Source organism: Vicugna pacos, chromosome 21 (assembly GCF_048564905.1).
Source record: "Vicugna pacos chromosome 21, VicPac4, whole genome shotgun sequence".
Classification (NCBI taxonomy): domain Eukaryota; kingdom Metazoa; phylum Chordata; class Mammalia; order Artiodactyla; family Camelidae; genus Vicugna; species Vicugna pacos.
In genome coordinates, this window is record NC_133007.1 from 31,870,538 (window position 1) to 31,895,653 (window position 25,116).

The 25,116-nt window shown below is 62.7% G+C and overlaps 1 protein-coding gene across 1 annotated transcript in view; it reads right to left on the bottom strand.

Annotated features, from left to right (window-relative positions):
- Positions 1-6,933: 6,933 nt before the first annotated feature.
- SLC7A5 (solute carrier family 7 member 5) overlaps positions 6,934-25,116 on the bottom strand; it is a 30,661-nt gene continuing 12,478 nt past the window's right edge. Inside the window, exons 3-10 of the mRNA XM_072946776.1 lie at positions 15,700-15,805; positions 15,192-15,236; positions 14,696-14,819; positions 14,015-14,118; positions 13,544-13,640; positions 12,751-12,900; positions 10,785-10,962; positions 6,934-9,805 (exon numbers count right to left, since the gene is read on the bottom strand). Coding sequence (XP_072802877.1) covers positions 9,750-9,805; positions 10,785-10,962; positions 12,751-12,900; positions 13,544-13,640; positions 14,015-14,118; positions 14,696-14,819; positions 15,192-15,236; positions 15,700-15,805 — 860 coding nt within the window. The 3' untranslated portion in view covers positions 6,934-9,749. The remainder of the gene's footprint in view (positions 9,806-10,784; positions 10,963-12,750; positions 12,901-13,543; positions 13,641-14,014; positions 14,119-14,695; positions 14,820-15,191; positions 15,237-15,699; positions 15,806-25,116) is intronic.

Here is a 25,116-nt window from a genome sequence, read left to right on the forward strand (position 1 = left end):
GATGAACTGTCACAAGAGGCCAGTGTCGTGGACCCAGAGCCAGAGCGTGACCAGCGTGCGGCAGAAGGCCCCTGGGGAGCTCCCAGTAACAATGCTCCTTCAAGCGTGTATTGGGTTGAATGGTGTCCCCCCCAAATTCACATCTACCCAGAACCTCAGAATATGACCTTACTCGGAAACTGGCCTTTGCCGGTAAGACAAGATGAGGTCTTGCTGGGGTAGGGTGGGACCTAAATCCGGTGACTAGTGTCCTTTCAAGAGGAGGGGCACTTGGACACGTGAGGACGGAGGCAGGAAGGACCCGCCCCGGGGTCTCAGGTTGGCTCCCAGTCCTGCCCGACCCTGATATGGATTTCAGGCCTCTAAGCTGCAAGGGGACATGTTCTCGTTGTTTGAGGCCCTGGGTTGTGCCAAACTGTGGCAACAGCCCCAGGACACCGACACAAAGGGCTCTGTGGCTTATGTGCAGCTCCATGGGGTGTCCCCAGTTCGGACCTTCTGGAAGGGGTCACATGGGGGTAGCAGGCAGTACGGGCTTCTCTCGCCCAGCAGGAGGCTGGTGGGCTTCTCCACGTGGCCCGTGGCTGGGTTTACGTGCCAATGTGGGACCTCACCGCGGTCTCTCCCTGCCCTGGGTCACAGGCCCCTAGGCGGTCCCTGTACTGGGCTGTGGTGGCTGGAGCACTCTCAAACACGCCCTGGACAGTGCGCACACCTTGAAAGCGTGTGCTGGCTGCACACCCAGAAGTGACTTGCTGAGTCACAGGCTTCAGCAAATGCCACCCTGAAGTTTCCAAAAAGGTCGAACTCACTTATACCCGCTCCAAGGCAGGATGTGAAACTCAGGAACCGTCTGTCAACACTGGATGCCTCATGTTTGCTCAGCCCAAAGCAGGGAGCATCACTTAGGGAAAACGGGGTGGGAGAGCGCAGAGGGTTGAGAAACTCCCTGATCCAGGGGAGATTTATCCGAATGGAATTTGTATTTGTGCCACCTGCAGAGCTCTGAACACACACACGTTCAGAGCTGCACTAAACTAGCCCGGGTTGTTGGGATCAGAGAGTTTAGTTCCTCTGAGCAGAATTGATGATTCCCCACTGCACCCTGGCCTCCTGCCCCGGGGGCTCTCAGGGGACGTGTGTCAGGACATGGGCAGAAGCAGGCTCTGTTGTGGCGGGGTTTCTGGTGTGGACCCGGCACCTCGTGTTTGGTGACAGAGGCAGGTTTCCCCTCGGGAGAAGCAGGAATGGACAGAGGGTGGCCAGCCGAGGAGGACAGACACCAGCTCAGGAAATGGGCAGAGATGCCAGAACACGTGACTCCCAAGTCCAGCTGGGCCGTGGCCTGGGGGCTTGGTCTGGGCCACCCCGTCGTACCAGCCCCACATCCCTAGAGTTTCCTCCGAATTTCCACTTGCATCACGGTACAGGGAGAAACTGACAGCGGGAGAGATGGACTCCCCTTTCCGGCGTGGCCCCTCTCGGGTGGGCTGCGACTGAGGTGTACATGAGGAGGCTTCCTGGGATGACCCCAGGGGCCACACCTGGGAGGGAGGCAGCCCCGGGCACAGGGAGTGGTCGAGCTGCGCGAGGTCACGGCTGAGGCCTCAGCCAACACTACGGGAGCTCTGGGGCTGGGGACTCTCCAAGAATTGTCCCAAACTGGGGACAACTGGGGACATGTCCAGCTGTCATTGGATGCAGGCCGCCTACAGAGACAGGGTGAGCTCTGGGTGAGCGGCCTTCTCCGGCCAAGGGCAAGTTGGGGAGGGCCCAGCAGAGAGCAGCCAGCGGCCATTCTCGGAGTACAGGGCCCAGCCTGGCCGAGTCCGTCCCAGCTGCCTGAGCCAGCCAGCAGCCAGCACCTGTTGCCCTGGGCCCCCAGCTGGGCAAGCCGCAGAAGCTGCCCTGCCCTCTGGGATGGGAATCCGGGCAGGGTGCACCTCTGGCGACCTCACCCCGCACTCCCCGGGCTCTGTGCCCTGTGTGTGTCAGCCTCCTTCTTGGGCTGCGGCCAAGCAGTAGCCGTTTCAGGCCTCACACTGAGGCCTTAACCCTCACGCACCTGGGAAATGGGTGGTCCTCCTACCACCCCCAATTCACAGGTGGGAAGGCAGGCTTCGGTGGGGGAGACACCAGCTCAGACTCTCCTGGCTGGAGAGTGGTGGGCCGAGATGCCACAAAAACGGACACTTTCGCCCCTGGGAGGGCTGGTTGGCCCCTGTTCCCTGACTTCCATCTAAGTGTCTCCAGGGACCTCCAGCGTCCAAAGTGTTCTTAGAGGTGAGCCAGGGAAAGAGAAAGCCAAAAGGGATTCCCAACGTGGCAATGACTCTCAGGGGCAGAGAATTCCCACAGCCCCAGTCTCAGGGAGGGAGGGGCTCTGCCCAGCCGGGGGCAGCCACCACGCAGCAGGGGGTGGGGGTGGAGCAGGACTCACAGCCGAGGGGCCAGGAGGAGCGGCTCGGGAGGAAGCATCATGTGCAAAGGCCCTGGGTGCGCCCCAGGCAGAGAATGCCCCAGCCGCTGAGAGAAGGCTGTTGTGGCCTGGGGTGCAGCGGGAGGGGCGGGGGCTTCGACAAAGGTTGGAAAAGTAGGTGAGGCAGACGTTGCAAGACTGTCTCAAAAGCAACAGGCACTGAGATATGTCCTTCAAATGCCTGCTCCTGGGGCCTCACTCCTGTTTACCCAAGTTGGCAGTCAGCACACAGGGCTCAGGACAGAACCTGTGACTTGTGCCAGGCACTGCCTCAGGGGGACAGTTCATTCGTCAGCCCCTGGGGGTGGCTGTCCTGGGGCTCACACAGCAGCCTCTCCCACAGCCAGCCTACCCATCTCCGAGGAGACAGGAGCCGTGAACCTTGTCAGCTGCCTTCCTGCACCCACATCTGCACCTGCTGCGCTTCTCTGGGTCCAGCAAGTCCTGCCCAAAAAACCCAGTGGGCTCCTTCTTGTCGATAAAGAAAAGGGTGAAACCCCAAAGCTCTTCAGACGTTGCAATTTTTAAATCACATCTGACGCTTGGGTCTTCTCACCCCGAACCGGGACCCGGCCGGAGATCTCCACGCAGCCCTCTCAGCCCTCGGACTTTTCCACTCTGTGATTCTAATCACCAATTCCAGTCACCGAAGCCGGGGGTGGCCCGGTTCTCGAGTGGTCGTTGCCACTGGTGAGCAGGTCTCCAGGAGCTGCAGGTCAGGGCCCAGTCACTCAGTGAGCAGGGCCCGGGGTGGAGCGCGGGGCCCGGGGTGGAGCGCAGGCCCCACAGCACTCTCCTGCGGTGGCAGAAGGCCCCAGAGGCCCTGGGCCGCCCCTCCTGCCCACGGAGGCCTGGTCAGGACAGAAGCAAGGGCCCAGAATCAGTGACTCTGGGCTCACTGGCATCTCAGAGATGTCCGGTCCCTAAGGTGCTCTGGGAGCCCGTCCTGGGGGCTTCAGGCCTCACAAGGCAGGAAAATGAATCACTCCAGGCCCCTGTGGACGCCAGGATGCTGCCCCGCGTTTCCTACCGGCTGGGAGCCGACCAGGACAAGAGCACGCCCCGTCCTGCCTCCTCACCGTCTGGGGGCCCCCGAGACAAGATGGACAGCCGGGGCTGGGGAGGAAGGAATGCCGACACCTCCCCCCTGATGGGTGGGGCCCTGGGGTCTGTGGGGCACGTGGAAAATGCACAGAAGACACGACGGAAGGCCAGGCAGCAGCGTGCAGAAGTGTGTGTGCAGGAGGGCGAGAATCCTTTTCACGCAGCCGGGTGGATTTCCACCCAACTGGACAGAGGAGTGGCAGCATCCCAAAGAGGCTGCCCGTGTTTCAAGCTGATTTAAAAGTATTGTTTCGACTTCATGTAGATGGTGCTGAACGTCAGAGCCCTAGGATCCCCGAAAACAGCCAGGGCTCCGCCCCCACCCTCGTGCTCTGGAACCAGCACCACAGAGACCGCTGCCCTCCCCGTGTGACTAGGGGACACTCTCGACGCCCCTGTTTACCTGTGACCAGGACAGATGCCCGCCCTCAAGTTCCCTCTGTGCCTCAGCAGCGGGGAGCTGACATGCTCATCCCAACCCACCCAGCAAACAAAATGCTCGTTACCCAGACTCGGGAGCGCCCCTCCTCGTCCGGACCCTGAACTCGGCCCCCTCAGCCCGAGCTGACAGCCCCCGGGACAGGCCTTCTCTCCCGACTGCCCCTCCTGGCCGCCCTCACCCCACCCCCAGCCCTGACCCTTTCCAGCTTGTCCCCTTCCCTGTGGAAGAGACCATTCGTCTCAACCCCAGATGCCTGCCTCCCCCGGCGAGAGGACACTGCCCAGCCGCTCTGCAGTGACTTTCCAGCAGTCCCTCCCTACTCCGGCCAGATCTGGTTTATACCTGCCGTTTCCTCCCTGTGGGACTCCCAGCCCAGCTCTAGGGATGGAGCCCAGAAATAAAAGAGGAGCAGCTTTACTGGAACAAGTGGCGACTCAGCCCCCAGACCCCGTGGCTCTTTGAGAACCAGGCTGGCAGGGCTGCCCCACCAGGGCGTTAGAGCTTGTAAAATGTCACTGCAGCTAAAGGAATGGGCAGGGTAGCCGTCACATCCAGGGGCGCCCTCCCACTCCCCATGCTGCCCTTGGGGAAGGGAAAATGCTCGCCACCTGGAGGACTCGGCCCCGTGGGCTGTGCAGTGAGTGGACGAGGCAAAACCCTCGTTGGGATGAAGACGGGCCCTGCCTGTGTCCCTGGGGCAGGGAGACCGCGCCCGCCCCGTCTGTGCCTTGCTCAGGGCACTGGCTGGGGGACCAGAGGGCATGGGCAGCCGCTGCCTGCCCGAGCTTGGAAGGCGTGAGACCCTGTGGCAGGCAGGGCCAGACCCACGCTGCCTGCGGGCCCGGAGCCCCCCCGGGACACAGGGGTAGGTAAGAGCCCTCTGGGGGCCACGCACCCCCCTCCAAGCAGCCTGCGCGGAGGTCAACGAGGGAGGAGAGAAGGGCTTCCGGAGCCCCCTGTGCCCCTCTTGGACCCAGAGAGCACGTGTTCTCTGGTGAGACAGGTAGAGACTGGTTCTGTGGAGGTCTCTTCACCCGGGGGCGTTGCTGTGACTTAAGCCTCACGCTGAATCACAGCTGAGTTCCTACTTGCAGGATTAAATCACCCTTTGGCTGAACGATCAAGAGCCAGATCTTGCCAGAACTGGACCCCAAGAAGTAACGGGGACCCCTCAGGGCCTGTGGTGTCTGGTCGTGCACATGGGGGAACTCAGGAGAAGTTTCTAGCAGGAGGCTGAAGGGTCCTGGGGCCCCGAGAGATGCTGCTAGCCTGGGACAGCCCCGTGAGCGCGGAGCGCGACCCTGGGGGTGAGGACAAGCTGCTCTCCGGGAGCGTGGACTCCCGCTTCACTGCCCCAGAGGACAATGGGGGAAGTGTCTTCGATGCACACGGGTCCTGTCCAGAGGCAGGGGCACAGCTAGAGGGAGCTCGAGGAGGGGCACTGCTTCCTCCCGGAGCCCTCTCCGTGGGCCTGGGTCACCCCTACTGCCTCTCCTCTGCTTGCCTGACCCATCCCCCCGCCTGCTGAAACCCCGCGCCCTCACGGTGGCTCTGGCTAACTCCACAGAGGGGCATGGCTCCGTGATGTGGAGGTCCCTGCCGCGCTGCCTGCCCCCCACCCGACCCCCATCCCTTCTGCAGTTCCACACATCCGCACGGCGATTTCCTGAGTCTGGGGACCACAAGAAGCCTCCTTCTGTAGCAGCTGGCATTCCACAGCCTCCTTCCTCCCCTTCTCCGAACCCAGACGGTTCCGTCTGCACCGTGCTGAGTGTTGCAGGCTGTGGCGCGAACGTGCCTGGGTCTGTCTCCCCCACAGCCCCCTCAAAGGACCCCCACCTGCTCCACTCAGACCACAAGTGTGGGGCAGTTTGTTTGGGATGGTTTCAGACCTGTGCTTTCAAGCGTCCAGACCCTTTCTTATCAGTGACTGTGAAAGGCTGGCCCAGGGCTGCTCTTTCGCTGTTTCCCACCTGCTTCCGTGTGGAGGTAGCAGGACTTGCAACGCACTTGCCGGTGCGTTAGGATCCACGCGTCTGATGGAGCTGCCCCCAGATTTTGTTCAGCTAGGCTCCCTGGAGTAGCAGAAGGCACGACAGGTGCTGAGGGAGCCTGGTGGGCACAGCCCGCTGAGGGCAGGGCAGGGCATCCACCCACTGGACCAGGCAATCCCCTCTCCCCAGCCATCAGCTCGTCACTCACCCCCGGCCTTGGGGTCCCCTCTGTGGTGGCAGCATTGGGGGCCTGGCCCTCAGCAGGGTGTGCCGCACACTACAGCTGACTCGAGGCAGCCCCACTGCCTAGGGGGTGGAGTGGAAGCCCCCTGATGGCACCCAAGGCCCCTGGGCCCCCTCCAGTTGCCATGAATAATCCTCCTGCCCTCACTGTGGTTCAGGCTGTGGCCACCCCACAGGGCCCTCCCCAGGCTGGTGTACCCCTGGCCCACCGGCCAAGGCCCCTGGGGGGGGGGGTTCACTTGCATCCAGTGAGGGCTGAGGGCTGGCGAGGTTCTCAGCCCTGCTCCACCTTGAGGCTGTGACAACTCCGCTCAGGGGTGTCCTGGAAGTGAGGACACGTGCTTTCCCTTCCCTCCGACCCCCAGCGGGCACGTGCCCTCTCCCTGACCTGCTGCTGGTCTGGGCGAGGCCAAGCTCTTCCCTGGGCCTGGAACCTTCTCTCTGCTCTCCTTGGTCTCAACCTCGATGGTCCTCCTAAGAGGTGGACCCACATTCCTGCTCAGCCCCCTCCCCTCATCCCGGGCCTTCAGCACCCATGGAGCGGTTGACCTCGAGGAGGCTGTCAGTGAATGAATGAAGCGGGCCCAGATCAACCCCTCCTGGGGAGGCGCCCCCACAGACGCCCCTACACCCAGAATTCGGCACCGAAGAAAAGACAGGAGACCACCAGCAGCGCTTGTAAGTCCAATTGTTCTTTAAAAACAAACAACCCCCCCAAATACACAAAACAAAGCAACGCCCCATCCCAAACCAGCCAAGTGTAACAGGTTAGTCATTAACAGAAGAGAAAGCAGCGTGAAGTCACACACATGTCATTACGCTACGTCACAGAGGGCAGCTGACGTGGCCGGGACCGTGGCCAGGGACCCACGGAGCGGCAGGGCTGCATGCCGCCCTGTAAATAAATAAACATGGTGCTGACAGCATCCTTTACATTAGTGACACTTGAGGACAAAACAAAGCAGAATGGCTGGACAAACGCTTGCTTGTTACGCCAGAGTTTTGCTTAAAAAAAAAATTAACCCATAAACGTGAACGCTCAGGACACTTGTCAGTAGTCTGGTCAGGAGGAGCAGAGGCCCCCCCAGAACGCCAACACGGCAGAGCCCGGGTGTCTGGGCTGCATGGGGGCTCAGCGCCAAGAACTGCAGGCCAGGCCCCTGCCCTGCCCTCATAGGTGCTGGGGAGAGCCACATTTCGACTGCCTTTGACCTCTCAGTGTAAAAAAGGACCCCCAGGACCCCAACACTCCTGCAAGAGTGCCACTGCCCCGATTCCCCAAGGTGCACGCCATGGGAAGGCCACCGTGGTCTGGACAGACACCTGGCTCCCTGCACCCTGCCAGGTCACCTCCAGAGTCAGTGGTTTGAACTCCCCAAATCCCAGAGGGAAGAGGCTGAAATCAGCTCAGACATTGCCCGACCACCGTGGAAGGGCAGGTGGGCAGTGCACCCCAGGCAGCGTCCCACCACCTGTACACGGTGCTGTGGTCACTGCAATGGCCAGTTTCCCCCTGGACGTGCACAGTGCCACCAGGCAGGGGTTGCACCAGCTACTGATGCCATTTGCAGATGAGAAAACTGAGGCCCAGGGCTGGAGTCCTGCCTGATGCAGAAAGTCCACAATCAGGTCTTCTGACTTCCTTGGTGCCATCCTGCCCCCAGGTGTTGAGCTGGACCGCCAGGTGCGGGGAGACAGCCCCGGGAGGATGCAGTGGTCAAGGAGACTTCAATGGACGTCAGTCCTCATGTGTCTGGAGCCCCAGAGGGGCAGGGTCTCCTGATCAGCATAAAGAGGGAGGATGGACATCTGGCTGACTCCTGTTCAGCCTCAGTGCCCAGCCTGGGCCCCTCAAGCTGCCTGTCCGGGCTCCCTGGACCCCTCAGACCGAGCCCAGGTGGGTGGTATCAGGCTGGACTGGCCACTCAGAGGTCACGTGGCCCCCAGGGAACAGCACCAGCTGGCCTGATACCTGGGGGCTCAGCTCAACCTCCCCCTGCTGGGAGGGTCAGGGGTCAGACGCCAAGGCAGAGCCACCAGCGCCTAAATGGGCCTGGAGGGAGATGATGTGACCCTAGGTCGTCCTGGGTCCAGGGACATAGGGACAGTGAAGGGAAGCCAACTGGGCCAGATGAGCTTCTGGGCCTCAGCTGCCTCCCCAGGGGAAACGCCACGGGAACCAAACACACGGTGCCAGCACTGCATCTCTGGAGAGGAGGGGCCGGCCTGCTGGTCCCACCAGGAGTTGGACCCTGGACAGCCAGGTGGTGACAGTGGTGGAGGCTGGACTCCAGCCTCCTGACATTCGGAACTGAGCCCAGGACAGGTGACGGGGAGGGGATGGTGGCGTCTTTGCGGGGAGCCAGCCCCAAATGGCAGCCGGGTTGCCATTCTGCCCTGGAGGGGCTGCCTTGCGGGACACGGACAGGAAGGCCTCGAGGGGTCGTGGCATCGGCTTCCACAGGATTTCAGGTGTGGAGCATTGAGAGAACTCGAGCTTGGCTCCAAAGCCGATGCAGAGTGGGCCCAAGGCAGCGTGGTCCACAGGCCAGGCTAGGCTGCTGCCCATTCGCCCACCCACAGGAGACGCCTAAGTCCCCTCCATGTCCCCGCTCAGGCTGGCGTCCAGGTAGGGCACACAGTCAGCAGTGCTAAGGTGTCACAGGTGACAGGGTCGATCCCCACACTGGCCCCGTCCTGTGTGTCCCCATGGGAGCTCCAGGCTCGCCCAGCCACCCTGACCCCTGCTCGGAGCCCCCTGCCCACAGCAGACCCCAAGCACGGGAACCGAAGTCAGAACCAGCCTAGGGTCTCTCCTCCTATAGGCCTCTCTGAAGGCGGCTGTTTCACTGAGACTTTCTTTTTCTCTTCGGAGGGTGGGGAGGGAGCTACCTCGGGTCTTTAAGGCAAAGAGACGTAAACCCTGGGGGTTAGTTTCACAAATGTCACTACAGCTACAACAAACAAACAGGGAAGCTGAGCGCACGCGCCCGGGCCGCAGTCCACAGGGTGAGGCCGAGTCCCAGGGCGGAGACTGGGCGGGAATCTGGCAACAGGGCCTGGTCCCTCTGATGCACATCGTGCTGCCGGCGGCGTTAGGGGAGAAAAGACCCCTCGCCCTGGCCCCCCACCATTTCTTTAAAAAATAATCATCTTGGTGGCATTGACCTGACCCAAGATTTAAGTTAAAAAAAATTATACAAAATAAACAAGTGAGAAGAGAGAAGGCCCAACATGGCCAAAAGCCCGCAGTCTCCTCTCGGTTCAGTGCTCCCGCCTCCACACGCAAGAGGTATCCGTGGAAGTCCGTCCTCTGGGACTAAATTCGTACCAGGTTTCACAGTGGCCCGGCCAGGGCCTGGCAGAGGGACAGGGGGCGCTCGGCTGAGCTGCCTGGACGACACGACCAGAGTCGCTTTCCTAGGGTGGGTTGTTCTCAGCGATCTTTGTGCAGTCTTCTTTCCGGCAGCTTCCCGGCTCCTGTCACTTACGTCTCCTGGGGAACCACGTGCATGAGCTTCTGGCAGAGGACCGTTGTGGAAACTGTCAGGGAGGAGAGCGAGTTACTCGGGGGTCGTGTGATCACGTGCGGGAGGCCCGGGCAGTGAGGGGTGTAGGCACCACCTCCCCAGCCCCTGTCCTCACACCCCTGAGGTTTAAGACAAGCCAGAAGCTCAGAACCTTACGAGAAACCTCCCGACTCGTGCATGTGGGGCGGGAGGGAGATGACACACCCACCAGGCTGCACTGCCAGGTGGATGCAGAGTGACCGTGACGTTACCTGGGAGCTGTGGCCAATGCAACAGGGAGGTGCTGGCCCCAGCCCTCACCCCCTTTCAGACCCCAGGGCCACTGGGAGGGACAGGAGGACAATGACACCACACACACCTGTCTGCCACCCAGGAGATCCCCAGGACCGGGAGCCAGCGTGCCCTCCGTGGTCCTGCAGATGGGCTGGAGCAGGCGGGTGCGCTGGGGCCCAGGTGAACCAGTGTCACTCACAGACCCTCCAAGAGCATCACTCAGGGGGATTTCAGAATGGTGGAGTCCTGCCTCAGGCCTTCAGTGTTTTCTGACAGGTCATTAACAGGGTCTGTGGTCTGGGCTGGAGGCAAAGTGCTCTGGTCTCTGGGCAGGTGCCCGTCAGAACTCCAGGACGGCTCCCCTGTCTCCCTGACAGTGGTCGCAGGACAGGTGCTAAAGCAGGCGTGTGAGTGACCCTAGGACAGTGCTGTGGGGACCCTGTCTTCTCTCGGCTTTTCTAGGTCAGCCGGCCGGCTTTAAGCTGGCGGCAGACGGGGGATTTTGTTACTTGGCAAGGGCGGCCTGGTTTTCTGGAATCCCTTGTTCTGAGATTAGCTGGTGCCAAGCTGAGCGTCTTATCCTGAAATACGTGGGCCAGGTGTCACTGCCAGACCTCCGACACAGCCCAATGCCCCTGCCCCCCGGGCCCGGCCTGCTGCGCCCCTGGCGGCACAGCCCGGCTGGGCGGGCGGACCCCGGCGGGCCCGGGGATACTCACAGATGCCCTGGAGCAGCCACTTGGGCTTGTTTTTCCACCAGACCCCGAGGAAGTAGACGGGCAGGCCGCTGAGGATGATGGTGAAGCCGATGCCGCACTCCACGGGGGTCTTCCAGAAGGAGACGGCGATCAGGAACAGGCAGGCCAGGATGAAGAATGCCGGGAGGGCCAGGTGCACCTGCAGACGTGGGGCGGACGCGGCAGCTGGGCACCTCTCACCGCCCCTGCCACAGCCGGTCGTCACGGGCCCCACGACGACCCCGGCCCACCACCCCTGCTGGGCCAGCCTGCCCTCGGCCCACCCAGCCCCTCCCACGGACGCCCACACACACGGTTCCAGCATCTCCAGCACCTGCTGGTCAGGGCCTGACCGGTTTCCCAGAGTCAGCCTCCCAAGTGGGGCTGGCCTCTCGGGAGCCAGGACCTCACCCTGTTCTCTGTTTACCCAGCTCAGTGCCGGTGCCGGGTGGTAATTACCCAGAGCCCAGCCGGTGCTGGTGGGGGAGCAGAAGCAACCAGGCTTCCCCACGTCAGGGAAGGTCGGCCCCCCTGGTTCCCACACCACAGGGCGGGAACCTTGGCCACCCGTCCCCACCGTCACCCAGGTGGGGGGACAGTGCCTCTGGGAAGACTGTGGCCACCCACTAATAAGCACAAGGCGCCAGCCTCCTCAGAGAGCCCTTGTGGACGGGCTGGGCCGCCGGGCAGACAGCCCCACCCGCACACGTCCAGGCGGAGGAGCCGCAGAGGCGCCCACGGCCCGGCCAGGCTCCAGGACACTCGCCCCCTTCTGTACGCACCTCGTCTCCTGCAGAGTGGCCTGTCCACACACAGACTGCCTGTCTACACGCTGGCAGAGGCCCTGGGGGGTGAACGGCTTAGACTGCCTGGCCCACCCCGCCTGCCATGTGCTCAGGGTGACACAGGGTCAGAGCCCCCCCACGAGCAATGAGGTCGTCCTGGTCCCCGGGAAAGCCTGTCTGGGGCAGGGCTGCTGGGTAGGGGACGGGGCAGAGGCCCGGGAACGGTGCTGGCTGTGTCGGCCTCAGTCCATCAGGAACTGTTAAGAGTGGCTAGAGCTGCCGGCCAGCAGCCACCACGGGCTCTCTCTCTCCCCAGACATGAGTGTCAGCCTCTGTGACCAGAGTGAGGCCTTCATCAGCCCCTTTTCTGGAGAAGCAGAGTTCCCCTCGGGCAGCTGCCCCCAGTACTGAGTCGAGGAGGGGGCGAGCCCACCTGAGGTGGGGTGGGAAGAGGGCACACAGTCTAGTCCTGGAAACCCTCCACTGCATCAGGGACAAAGCCAGTCCCTGTGGCCTCAGACCCCCTCCCACCCCGGCCTCTGCCCACGTGGGCCACCCGCTCGCCGTGGCCTCAGCTGGGCTGCTAGCCGCCGCCCCGGCCATCAGGCCCCTCCTGCTGCCCGCCCGCCAGCCTGGGGCTGCAGGCTTGCTTCTGCTCCTCTCCTGTGAGAACAGGAGCTCCAGGAGGGCAGGGGTGCTGGGGGCCCACCCTGCTCTTTGACGAACCCCAGCACTTGGAATCCCACACCTGGCGCTCGAGAGGCTGCCAGCAGTGTCAACTGAAGCCACGGCCCTGCTACGTCCAGCTCAGACACATGTTCACACACAGATCAGCTCTGTTCTCACCAGGACCCTCTGGAGAAGGTGCCCTGACCCCTGGTCTGCAGAGTGGGTGGAGGCCTGGAGAGGGACGGTGGCTGCCCAGGCACACGCAGGGCCGGACAGAACCAAGAGGCGTGGTCACACACAACCTGCTTATCAACCACATGGCCTGCGAGCCCCGACCGCCTGGGTGGGCCCAGCCCTGGGCCTTCACCTTGGGCCCCTCGCCCTGACGGCCTCTCACCCTGACGGGCCCTCACCCTGACGGCCCCTCACCCTGACGGGCCTTCACCCTGACGGCCCCTCACCCTGATGGTGCCCTCACCCTTACAGGCCCTCACCTTGATCGGCCGCTCCAGTTCCGGCTTCCTGTAGCGGAGCCATAGCATCCCAATGATGGCCAGGGCCACGCAGAGCCAGTTGAAGAAGCTGAAGAAGTTGATGACGGAGAAGATGTCCTTGGAGAAGGCGTAGAGCAGGGTCATGACGCACTGCAAATATAGGCACGGGCCGTGAGCCCCCCCAACCCGGGAGACGTCTGCCGGGTGGGCTGACAGCCCCCACTCAAAGCAAAGGAGGGTGCTGACGGGAAAGTGGCCAAGGCATATGGATTCCAAGGCGGAGGTAATGGACCCCCAGGCTCAGGAAGGCGAACACCTCGGAACTGGCCTGGGGACCCAGCACGGGGTCAGCAAAAGTGAGCCGGTGCATCTGGGCAGCGGTTTCAAACCCGAGCTGAACTCTCCAAGAGGTGGAACCTCACCCCCTTCTCCCTGAGCTGGGCCGGACTAGTCAACCACTCCTACAATGGTGCAGAAAGAAGGGTCCTCGCTGTCCCCCGGCTTGCCCCTATCCCTGCCATGGGGACGCTCAGGCAGCCCCTGGAGAAGCCTCCTGTCCACATGCCAGACGGGACACCTGTAGCCACGGTTAAGCCCTTGTGGGGCGGTGGCTCCGACTGACCACTGTGGTCACTGCCAGCGGGGCCACCATGGGCTCCTGACTCACAGAAACAAACTCTTTCTGTTTAGGCAACTGCGTTTTGGGGAAATTTGTCACACAGCAACAGAGAACTAATAAAGCCTCACATCCTGGCACGGAAAGATGTCAGGCAGTGACGGGGCCAAAACTCACCGTGAACACAAGCGAGGGCATGGGCGTCAACAGCTGCGGGTGGATCATGGACAGGATGGAGGGCAGGTGGCCCTCCCTGGACCCCACGAAGAACAGCCTGCGGGCAGAGGAGCAGGGGTCAGCCTCGTCCCGAGGGCTGGGCTCCCTGCCAAGGGACTCAGCTGACAAGGGACACAACTAGGGGCCCCCTGTTACCTCCAGCCCCCAGCTGGGCTCAGAACGAACCCATGAAGGAGTCTGCATGAGCACAGTGGGGTCACCTCCAGGCGGGGAACTTGGTTTCTTTATTTCTGTGTCACTTGGACGTTTTGACTACTATATTATTACTCATATTATTATGAACATGACAAGAAAGAGAGCTTCCAGCACACACGTTACAAATGGCATGCAGCACTACCCCCCCGGCCCCCCTGGCCCATTCTGCTCTGGCCCCGCAGAGCCCGTGTGATGGAGGTGGTCCTGGTGGCTCACCTGGAGGATGTGAAGAGGGACCCATTGACGGAGCCGAAGCAGGAGAGGCCCACGAAGACGGGGATGACCCAGGACATGACACCCAGGTGGTAGTTCCCGAAGTCCTGCACAGACACCAGGCGTGAGCGCCACCCCAGGCGCCCTGACCTCCCAACCCGATGGTGGCCCCCTCGCAGGACCAGCCCCGCCCACTGTTGGCTCCAGACAAGGTGAGGCTCCTGCATGTGGAGGGTCCCTCGCGGCCTGGACGTTGGGGCTGTCCCAGGGTCCACACCCCCTTTCGAAGAGGGCCGGCCCCCTCTGGCACTCCTCCCCTGAGGCTGGCCCCTGCAGGGCCCTCCTCGTCCGCACATCCCCGCCCCAAGAGCTCAGAGACTGTTTACTCAGAAGGTGGGACAGACGGGCCTGAGGTGGGGCTGGGGGTCCATAAGGGACTCACCCCTCGGCTCTAAGAGCAACCATCGCCAGGACCGCAGCAGACACGCTGATATGAAACCGCTGGGGTGGCCTGGGCACTGCTGTAAGGCACCCTGTGATTCCCAAATGCAGCCAACGCCTCCCCACTTCCTGGCCGGCTTGGCGAAGCACTGGCTCAGCCCCCTGAGGAGGAGTGTGGTCTGCAGACGAGGCCCCGGTCACGGGCTCGGTGGGGAGGGGGGACGCCGGAGGGCGGCACCTTACCACAGCCACAGCCTCGGATGTCAGCATCTGCTCGGTGGACAGCGTGGTGAAGTAGGCCAGGTTCGTGAGCACGTACACCAGAGTGACAATGGGGAGGGAGATGATGATGGCCAGGGGCAGGTTTCTGAAGGACCGGGCAGCACGTCACCACAAGAAGTGGATAGAACCAGGCCCATCGCCTGACGGTGGCCGGTCCCCACCTCCCCATGGGGAAGCGGCATGTGACCAGCAAGCGGCTGGCAGGGGTCGGATGAGGGTACCAGCCTGGGCCAGCAACTCAACCCTGCTGGCCTCCACTCCCCGATCTGTGCAACAGGGCTTCCTGCCCATTCTGAGGATGAACTGTATTCAAGGCCCCACAGCCCCCATAATCCTAACCCCACACCCGCCCCCCAGGCCCTGCACTGCTTCTGTCAGGGCGGGGCTGGGCCCAAGGAGGCTGCGTCCTTCCCTCACTGAACGTGAGGAAAACACATACCCCTGCTCACACACATACCTGTAGGGATTAATCATCTCCTCTGTGACAAAATTCAAGTAATTCCTGGAATTGAGAGAGAGCAGACCTTTATTACACGTTCCTCCCACACTCATCAGGGAAACAGAATGCAGGTCCCCAGGGAGCCCCCCCGCCGGCTGCCCTGGGCCTGTGGAGAGGAGCCCTGCATCGCCCGGGGCCCCCCTGACGAGCAGCTGGGGCTCAGGGGCGCCTCCTGGGCCTGCGATGGTCCTGCCCACCTCCCCCCAGCTCCGCGTAGCCCCCTCCTGGGCAGCAGCACCGTCTGGAAGGTGCCGAGACGTTTACCTCAGGGCCGCCTTCTCGGGAGCCGGGCCGTGAGCCAGCAGCAGCGCCAGGGCTGCGCGGGGGCCCTCTTGCTCCTTAGGGTGCGTGAGGCTCAGAGCAGCTCTCAGAGGGCTTCTGGCCACCCTCTAGGATCACCGTGGTGTCCACGGTGAGATGTGGATTTCTGGCCCAGCCCATGTGCCCCAGGCATTCTAGAACCTACCATCCCCCGTAGGCAAAGAGGCCGCTATACAGAGCCAGTACGATGTTCCCCACATCCAGTTTGGTGCCTTCAAAGGAGGACCTGGGATCCAGGTTGGACACGTCACCTGGCAGAGGCCAAATAGATAAAGGAATGTCAGGTTAGACAGCACGGCACTGAGGTCAAACTTCAAGTTCTGAAATGTTCTCAGAGCAAAACAGCAACAGACAAAAATGTTGGGCTGAAGGCTTTCACTGCAACAGATTAAGCGCACTTGCTGAGCCACCCGACCCTCACGTGTGCCAGGCTCACCCTGGGGCCGGAGCAAGCAGCTTCGGCCCTGAGGAGGAACACAGTCCCAGGGGCCCAACTGGGAGGGGCACAGCAGCTCTGCAGACTCCTGGCTGCTCTGAGCACTCACCTCCCGCCTGCGCAACGAGGGACGGATGCCCGGGCAGGGTGGATGCCGGGTGTGTCTGCCTCCGCCTGGGCTACAGAGCCGGAGCGACAGGCTGATGGGCGCCAGTCGCCCCAGAGGACGTTCCTCGCAGACCCTGTGACGCAGCTCCAGGTCAGGGGGCCTGCGTCTCCGCTCTCCCCCGTGGTGCCCAGAGCCCACAGCTGCTACGTGCACACCCAGGCTGCCGCCTGCGCACACGAGCTTCCAAAGACAGCCGGGACCTGTCCCCGGGACACGGCTGTGCCTGGTGAGGGAGCAGTGCCGGCTGAGACGCTGGGACTCCAGGCTGAGGCGGCCAAGTCCCTGGCTACGAGCACCGTATCCAGCCCTCTTGGGTCTGTAAAATGACCCCACAACACACAAGACCCGAGAAGACCTGCCCCGTCACAAGGGGTCAGCCTGACAGGCACAGGCAGGGGTCAGCCGGGCTGGTGGTCCACTTCCCACGGACGAGGGCCACCCAGCCCCACACTTCACAGACGATCACCATTCAGGAAGGAGAGCTGGAAACGAGGGTGAAGGTGCCGAGGGGACAGAGGGCTGCCTGCCAGGCACCGGGGCTGGAGGAGCCGGGCTCCCGTTGGGTGCTGACTGCTTGTTAGTTCGGGACCATTTCTAACCGAGGCCCCTGGCTCTGGCCCAGGCCCTGTAGGGCCAGGCTGGGGTGTGACTCCCGGGACTACTCACGGGTCACTGCTGCCCACAGCTGGAGGGTCTGCAGGTCCCTCGGGGGTGGGGGGATGGGCGGCCATGGGACTCAGCCACCCCAGCAACACAACGCTGTGGTGGTGCGTGGTGAGGTCCCCACAGAGCCCCATCGCTCCAGCCAATCAGGGCCTGCGCTTCGGGGCAGCACTGATGTCACCTGGCACACACGGCAGTGGGGAGGGGAGGGACCCTGAGCTCCTGTTTCTGGGTCCATCTCCTTAGGGTATTCCAGACACCTGGACTCTGCCTCGCAGGTGAGCTCGGGCCTCTGATCTCCAGCCTAAGCGGGGAGACGGACGTGGGACACGTGAGGCCCCTGCACCCCCAGATGAGGATGTGGGCGGGCTCCCGGGCTCCGGCACCTCACCCAGCCTGCCACCCACACGCGGTCTGTCTCGGAGGCCCAGGTCCCGGGGCTGCCCAGTCACAGGGTGGTCAGCAGGCTGGTGGGCGGGGCCAGCGCAGAGAGCCAGCTCAGGACGGTGCAGCTAACCTCAGCGCAGCGCCCAGAGCCTGGCTGCTTCCCATGGAATGTTCTGGAATGAGCATTACTTTACACCTGCAGAGCCCTGCCACGTCCCGGGACTCTGCCCCCACACTTCTGCTGTGAGGGGGTTAGGAGCATCAGTCCCACCATTGGGGAAACTGAGGCTTGGGCCACCTGCCCAGGGGTGCAGGGTCTGGGGAGACCACCTAACTGTCCCCCCTGCCCCAGGTCTCCGAAAGGTCAGGAAGCCCCCACCAGGGTGCTGCTGCCACCACGGTCAAGGCTTCACAACATTAAAGGTCTTTCCCAACAAAGGTTCCTTTAAGTAATGCATCTGTGATTTTTTCCTTAATCTGCCCCACTTCCCTGTTGTGACACTTCCTGCCCGCTGCTTACTCTTCACCTGGAACTCCTTTGCACACCGCTGGAAGGCAGATTTTGGTGCAGTTGTTAAAACTGGCTCCAACCTCAGCACAATCCTGAATTAGTGACACCGTGTGCACACACGTCTGTACACGTGTGTACACGTATGCGCAGGGGACGCTGCGACCTGCCGGCTGCTGCTTTTGCTGAGGATAAACTCTGAGACTTGAAATGCAGGCTGGGGTTTTCAGGTAAGAACCACCGCTTCCAGGTCCACGGCCTGCGAATGTCTGTTTTCATCAAGGGGGCACTTGGTTCAGTGCCGACCAGCTTGGACCCCGGCACACGAGACAGCTGCTGGAATTCCTGCAGCAGAACGGTATTTCCTGGGTTTACAGCTTGATTTTGCTGCATCTGAAACCCCAAGAAAATACCAGCTGCTCTGACCAAAACAAATGCAGGCTGACTCTCCCCAGGCTCCTGTGGGGGCCTGCGTCGGACACGTGGCCAGGCTGTAGTGCTGGGACGCCCCTCGGCTGTGCGGGGCCTCACTCCCTGTCTGCAAAGTGCCTGACATCCCTCGGAAGGATGTGGACATCCAGTGCACAGTGGACAGATGGCGCCCCCCAGAGCTCGGAGCCTCCAGTGAGGCTGAAGGACCTCCCACTCTCTCCTGGCACAGCAGGGCGGGGGCTGGGGAGCCCCACCAGGAGCTTGGCTGCTTTGGGCCCCAGTCCACTCCTGCAAGTTCCCCTGGGCTGTCCCCCACCCTGTCACCTCCCTCCCACAGCAAGCCCCACTGCAGGCCGGGGTCTGATGGTGAGCTGCCCCTAGCAGGCGCATGCAGGCCCCTCGGCAGAGCTCTGGGGTTTGCTTGGCCTCAGGCTGGGTTGGAGGTGGGCCCGGATCAGCCCTGCAGCCCCGGCGGGCACCCGACCAACGCTGGCAGAGCGTCTGCCCTCCTCTCCATGGGTGCCATGGAGCAGGCGCCAGGCCTGCTGGTTCTGTGCAGCACTCGACCTAGGCCCCCCCAGGACTGGCACGGCCTGGAGGAGTGAGGGGTGACCCTGCCCGCGTCGTCCGGTGGTCTTGTTGGGGCTGGAGCCCTAACAGCAGGTGGGCTTAGGGCGGCTTGGAGAGCTGGTGGGGGGCCGCCTGCCTGACTCCAGGGCAGCAAGAAGCAAGTGAGGCAGCCATGCCCTCATGTAACAGCGTGTGCTGGAGCTGCCCTGGGCCCGGTGGCCGCAGTAAGAATGACACAAGGGAGCCCAGTGGATTCCAGGCTCCACACGGTGACCTCAAGCACCCTCCGGCCCCAGCAACCAGGGCACCTGTGTTAACGACTAGAGACACTTGGGGCTGTCATGGCTGTGGTGGGGGTCATGTGGCTGGAAGCCGGGGTGCCGCTGGACGCTCCGCAGTGCACAAGGCGGCCCCAACAGCAGTCGGTCCCAGGTGGCAGCAGTGCCGGCACCAGAGGATGTGACAGCAGGTGCCTGGCCCACGAGCCACTGCTCCCAGCCACCCCCACGGACCCCAACCCAAGGCACCACCCTTGTTTCAACACAGAGCTCCAGGCCCCAGACAGGGGATGAATGACTGCCCGCCCCCTCCACACCCTGACCACCACTCCCCACTCAGGCTCTGTCCTCACAGGACCACCGCCCCCGCAGGCAGATGGACAGACGGGGGCTGGGGGAAGGCAGGCCCTCTCGCAAGCACCAAGATGTGAGAACCCCAGGACCCACAGATTTACAGGGTCCCCTGGGCTCCCCCTTCTCTGCAGGCTTCAAAGTCATCCCTAACTTGTTGCCCACAGGGAAGGCAGGTGGTGGGTTCTGGCCCTAGGCTTGCCTGTGCCCCAGGTGCCCCTTCATGGGGTCCACCCATCCTCGCCCTAACACGCAGCCTCCTGGGAGGACCGCGGGAATGTGCGACGCAGTGCAACGTCCCAGTGGCTTCAGGAACCACGCAAGCCTGCCCGCCATCCAGGATCCACTTGAGAATAAGGGCGACTGCAGTGGTGTTCACAGGGTCCAGAGAGCCAATTCCAGGGAAAGCAGCCCGAATCCCTGTGCCATGCAGACGTAGCCACGGGAGTGTCAACCTGGGCCCTGGGACGCCCCCAGCCCCGAGAAGCCATGTGCACGGGGGCGGGACCAAGAGCCCCACGGGACGCGCCAGCCCCTCTGAACCAAAGGACAAGGACTGCCCACGGTCTCTGCACCGCCCCCAAGACCTCATCTGGCCTCTGTGTTGGGGGCTGGCCTGGTCACACTCACTGGTCTGGATCCATGCACGGGAACCCGCCACCTGCAGACGCCCAGTCTGCTGACGGTGTCTGGGAGAAAGCTAGAAAACCCCAGCCCCTCAAGGTGGCCAGGCCCTGCCCCACCCAGGCTGCCCTCCTGTGACAGCCGTGGACACCCCTCCTTGGGTAGGAACACTGTGAGGTCATTCCCCAAACCTGGGGGGGTCCACTGTGCCAGAACTTTCCACCTTCAGTCCCACTTTAACCCTCTGGGGGTACACACGATGGAGCGAGCTGAGCAGGGTCCCCTCAAAGTGCGTGTACACCTAGAACCGCAGGTCGTGACCGGACTTGGAAAAGGGTCTCTGCAGACACCATCGAGGCACAGACTGGGTGAGTCCTGAACCCACCAGAGTGTCCTCAGGCAACAGAGACACGAGGAGAGGCCACATGATGACAAGGCAGAGTGACGCGCTGGGATAGGGGTGGGCCCTTCCTGCAGGTGTCAGGGGAGCGTGGTCGGCTGCCCCAAGATGGAAGGGATAACTGCTGTTGTTTGAAGCCCCTAGTTTCTGTCCTTCACTGCGGCAGCCCCAGGACATCCCCTGCAGACAGAGGGACCTCAGTCCATCTGGGTCAGGCTCCCGGGTCCCCGCTGCGCGTCGTGGGCACAGTCGGGGCATGCAACAGCCACAGCCTTGGATCCTGTGCCTGAATCGCTGGCCAAGTGAGCTTGGCTGCAGTCCGTGGGGCTGAGCCCCATCTGAGAATCCACTCTGCATGGCCAGTGCCCTTAGCGGGCTCTCCCCTCCATCCAGAGACCAGGCATCCTTGTGGGGGTCACATGCCACAGCCGGCTTGCCGAGGGTCCCTCTGTCCTGTCTCCCCCCTCCAGGCTGAGTGTCTGGTGCCCAGGGACTGTCCCCCTCCAGCTCTGCCTCTGAGGGGGCAGGAACCTGGGCTTGGGGAGGCCAGGAGGGGAAAGTACTGGCTTACCACAGCCAGTGTCTATCAACAGTGTCACCTGTCTTTTAGACTCCTGGAGGAGCAGGCCCCCGGCCCTCAAGTTCAGCCTCACACCTCCAGTTGGAAAGGACACAGACTGCAAGAGACCCCAGCACTGACTGCCCAGCGCAGGGCTTTCTGGCTCCCGCCCTGGCCAGCTGCGGCCCTGTCCGTGCAGCTGGCCACCCTGGGCACGGGCGAGCGAGGGCAGCAGTGGGAGGGAGCCAGCTCCCAGGCCTTGGGTTTCACCCTGGGGGTGGGCGGCAGGAGGGAGGCATGTGACTTCCAATCTGACAGCTCCAGAGGCTGCATCTGCAGAGCATGCAGCCCAGTGGAAAGGACTCAATTAAAAATGATCAAAGGGCACCCACGGGAAAGAGCAGCCAGCGTCACAGGTCCTCCCACGGCAGCCAAGGGGCTCCTGTGTCTGCCGTGTGACCCACTGCCCTGGGCACTGGGCGAGGAGCGGACTGCCCTCCCCACTCCAGGCACCGCCCTGCCCTCCCCTCAGCCCGGGCCCTCTCTGCTGGGGGCACAGGTGACCCGTGGGGAAAACCGTGGGGCCCCAGTTACAGCATCCTGTGGTCCTGGCCAGACCCTGAGCCCCTCGAGACAGCCTCCGTCACAGGCACCCCAAGTCCTGCCTTGGGGAGGATGGGCCTGGGAGCCCGAGCGTGTCCCCTCCCCTGAGGGGGGCGACGCCCGTCCACAGGCCGCCTTGACACTGCCGTTGCTGCTGTGGCCATTTCACAGATGAGGACACTGAGGCTCCGGGAGGGGACCAGACCTGCCCAAGGTCCTCAGAGAGCCGTCTGAGATGCAGACCCTCCCAGGACGAGGGGCTGCTCCCTGTCCCGGGTCTCTGGCCACCTGGCTTGGCTGCCCAGAGCCCCCCGCACCTCCTCGTGACGCCCAATACCGCTCTTGGGCAGAAGCGGCGGTCTTCCCTCGAGGGAGCTCATCTCCCTGCGCAGTGTCCATCGTCACAAGCCATGTGGGGTCCCGACTGGACACCACGCTGCTTCGAGCAGAGAAGGGACAGGCCACCACTGCTCTGTGTCTTGGGGGCCCCCAACCTAAGAACTAAACTAATCCTTGGGGGCACGTTGACCTTCAAAGTCCTGCCTGCTGGGGCTTCCCCACTGAAAGGCCCTCATTTTGGCCCGGGTGGACCCCCACCCCCCTGGCACAAGTCACTTCGAGGCAGAACTCGGACACAGAGAAAACCAGCAGGGGGGCTTGTAGCCTCCGTGCTCACTTCTCTGGCCCCCGGGGCCAGTGTCCCAGCGCTGAGTGAGGTCGTGGGGGCTGCTGTGGGGCCGGGGGGCAGGGGCCGGGTCTGCCCTAGTGCAGGAGAGCCCCTCCCACAACCTCCGCAACGTGGAACCCTTTATCTGCTCAGCCTCGCCCACCGCTCCTACTGCTCGAGGAGACGCGAGTGTCCCACCAACCACGCGCCACAGCAAAACCACACGGGTCTCATTGTGCACCCCACGTCCCACTCCCAGCCTCTGGTCCCGGCACCACCCACTCAGCTTGGGAACAGCCTGGCCTTGGGGCCGTGGGCCCTGCTGAGTGTCATCGGTTAAAGGACAAAAGTGGGTGGAGGCAGCTGGCGGGCACATTCTGAGCCTCAAAGCGCCCTCTGCCCACAGTTCTCACTCACTCAGGCCCTCAGGCCGATGGGCCTGCTTCTCTCTGACGCCTTCCTGCCCACCCACGCTTCGGGGCCACTGGGACCTGAAATGCCAACCTGAGGTCAGGCTTCCCTCCTGAAAAGGCTGGGAGCAAATCCGGAAGCCCCGTGTGCGCAATTCCCCCATCCCCATCCCTGGCCACAGGGGCTGCCTGAGCTGCACCCCTGCCCGCGGTCTCAGCCTGGCCCTGGAGAGCTGTCCCTTGTCACCCGGACTCTGCACCTTCATCCAGCCACCTTCTGGCCCTCAGAAGGGCCTCCCTGGTTGGGGCTGAGCCCCATCTGCCCGGCTATGATTCTGCTGCCCACGGGTCTTGGCTGTCTGATGTCCATGCACCGGCTTGCGAGCTCTGGACGGCAGGGCCAAGTGCCAGTGGGTCTCGGGAAGTTCTGGTGAAGGAGAACCAGAGAACCAGGGCCCCACACCTGAGCCCCTCTGGGCACCAGGCAGGCCCAGGAGGAAGACCTTCCATGCTGGGTGGGGCCGGGCGCTGGGTGAAGGACCGTCCGTGAGGCACGGATCACAGATCACGTTCTCCAGATGCAGCGTGGCCCGCGGCCAATCTGAGCCCCTGCCCAGGGGCCCTTCCACCAACGTTCAGCACAGGGTCAGGCAGCCGCCCCAGGGGAGAAGGGTTGTTCTCCCGAAGTATCCTCTAGAAGGGAAGGCACGCGTCTGGAAGCACACTGGCCTCCGGAGGAAAACCCTTGCACAGGAATCCTGCAGACGCTGCGCTGCTTCCCAAGCTCAGAGGGGAATGGCTTCGGGGGGAGGGTGTTCTCAGACGGCAACAGAATTATAAACATGTTATGTGTTCAGGCTGAACAAAAGCTCCTTGCTACCCCTGCTGAAATCTGTTTTTACAGAAGTCTGGCTTCCCCTACATTCCTCATCTGCCTGGATTTAATCACATCAGCCAAGAAAAACCTTCACAGGCAAGTCTCCCCAACGACACTGACATGGTTCCTAGCTGGGCAGAGTCAGGTGGGCCTGGGGCGTGCTTTTTCTCCCACGCATCGGTGCCCACCTGTAAGCTCTCCACGAGGCAGGGAGTGAGTTCCCAGCCCAGACTGCCCTCCTTAGAGCTGGTCATCACTCCTGACACCCAGAGCCTTGTCTGGCCAGGGTCCTTGAGACAAAGTCTTGTCTTCAGGAAGATGCCGGAACCGGAAGACCCAGGAAGCCCTCTGAGAACAGGGGAGCACGGACACAGAGTGAAGGCAGATGCGGGGCCTGACAGCCCTGCCGGGGGGAGCGCACTCACAGGTGGTGTCTCAAGGACTTCCCAAGTGATCTGACTTCATTAAGGCTGAGAATTACCGGTCAGATGCAGGCTCCCAACATAAAGTGCATTCATGAAGCACTAAGCTGGCGAGGCGAGTGACCCAGGGTTCACGTGGAATTTTCCCTTCAGTGATGATGGTCAGAGCTGACAGGCGCCAGGTTCTCACCAGGTGTCAGAGTGAAGCCTCCCCCCATACTGATGTGTTTAATAATGGCAGTCCGCCCACACTACCTGGATCCCTGCCTCCGCTCTGCTCAGGCAGCGTAGACCAACACCGCCAGGGGTCCGTGAGGGCAGGCACCACAGCCCCTCGTGCACCCACCTCCCGAGCCCTGAGGGTGCCCCTGCCCAGCCCCGTGGACTGTGGACACCGATCCTGTGAGCACAGAGCCCCACGCGGCCAGTGCGAGGAGGGAGCAGGGTGGATTTCTGACATCACAGGCAGAAGCCTCGAGGACACGCCAGGGAGGGGCCGTTAGGGGCTTTCCATCTGCTCATTTCACAGCCAGCCAGCCCCAAAGTGTGCAGGGGGATGACAGTGGCAGCCCACATGGGGTTCTGGACGCAGCAATGCAGACTCTGCCCAAATCCTGGCTCTGCTGTGGATGCGCACCGAGCTGCCTGCAGGACCAGGCTGGCGGTGCCCCTGGTGAGCCAGGGGACGTAGGGGCTGGCTTCCAAGCCCACAGCTCTGTCAGCAGTCAGATGCAGAGGCAGGCCCCGGGCCTCACCCGCGTCCCCCTCAACACATGAGACTGGGGGGATGTGTCCTCAAGGCGACCTCTTCTAATGGGGCTCTGTGGGGTCACCATCTGCAGAAGCCAAGCAGATGCCTCCCCCTGGCCTGCCGTCCACCCGCCCCGGGGAACAATACTTCTGTTCACAAGAGACCCCCCAAGAATGTTCCTGACAGCACTTCTTAGGTCCCCAGAAACGGGGACAACTCCCCTGACACACAGGATAGACGTTACAGCACACTCACGAGGACACGGACCAGCAAACGCCTCCGTGTGGGCACCCAGCACGAGGAGAAGCCACCTCGGTAAGTGTGAGGACAGGCAATGGCACCTCCCGCCTGCGCATCAGTGCCTCTCCCGGGCAGCATGGCCCACGGACCCCGATGGAAGCCTTCACGCTCCTGCGGGCCTGCAGGCCGGCCGTCCGGAGAGGGGCCCCACTCCG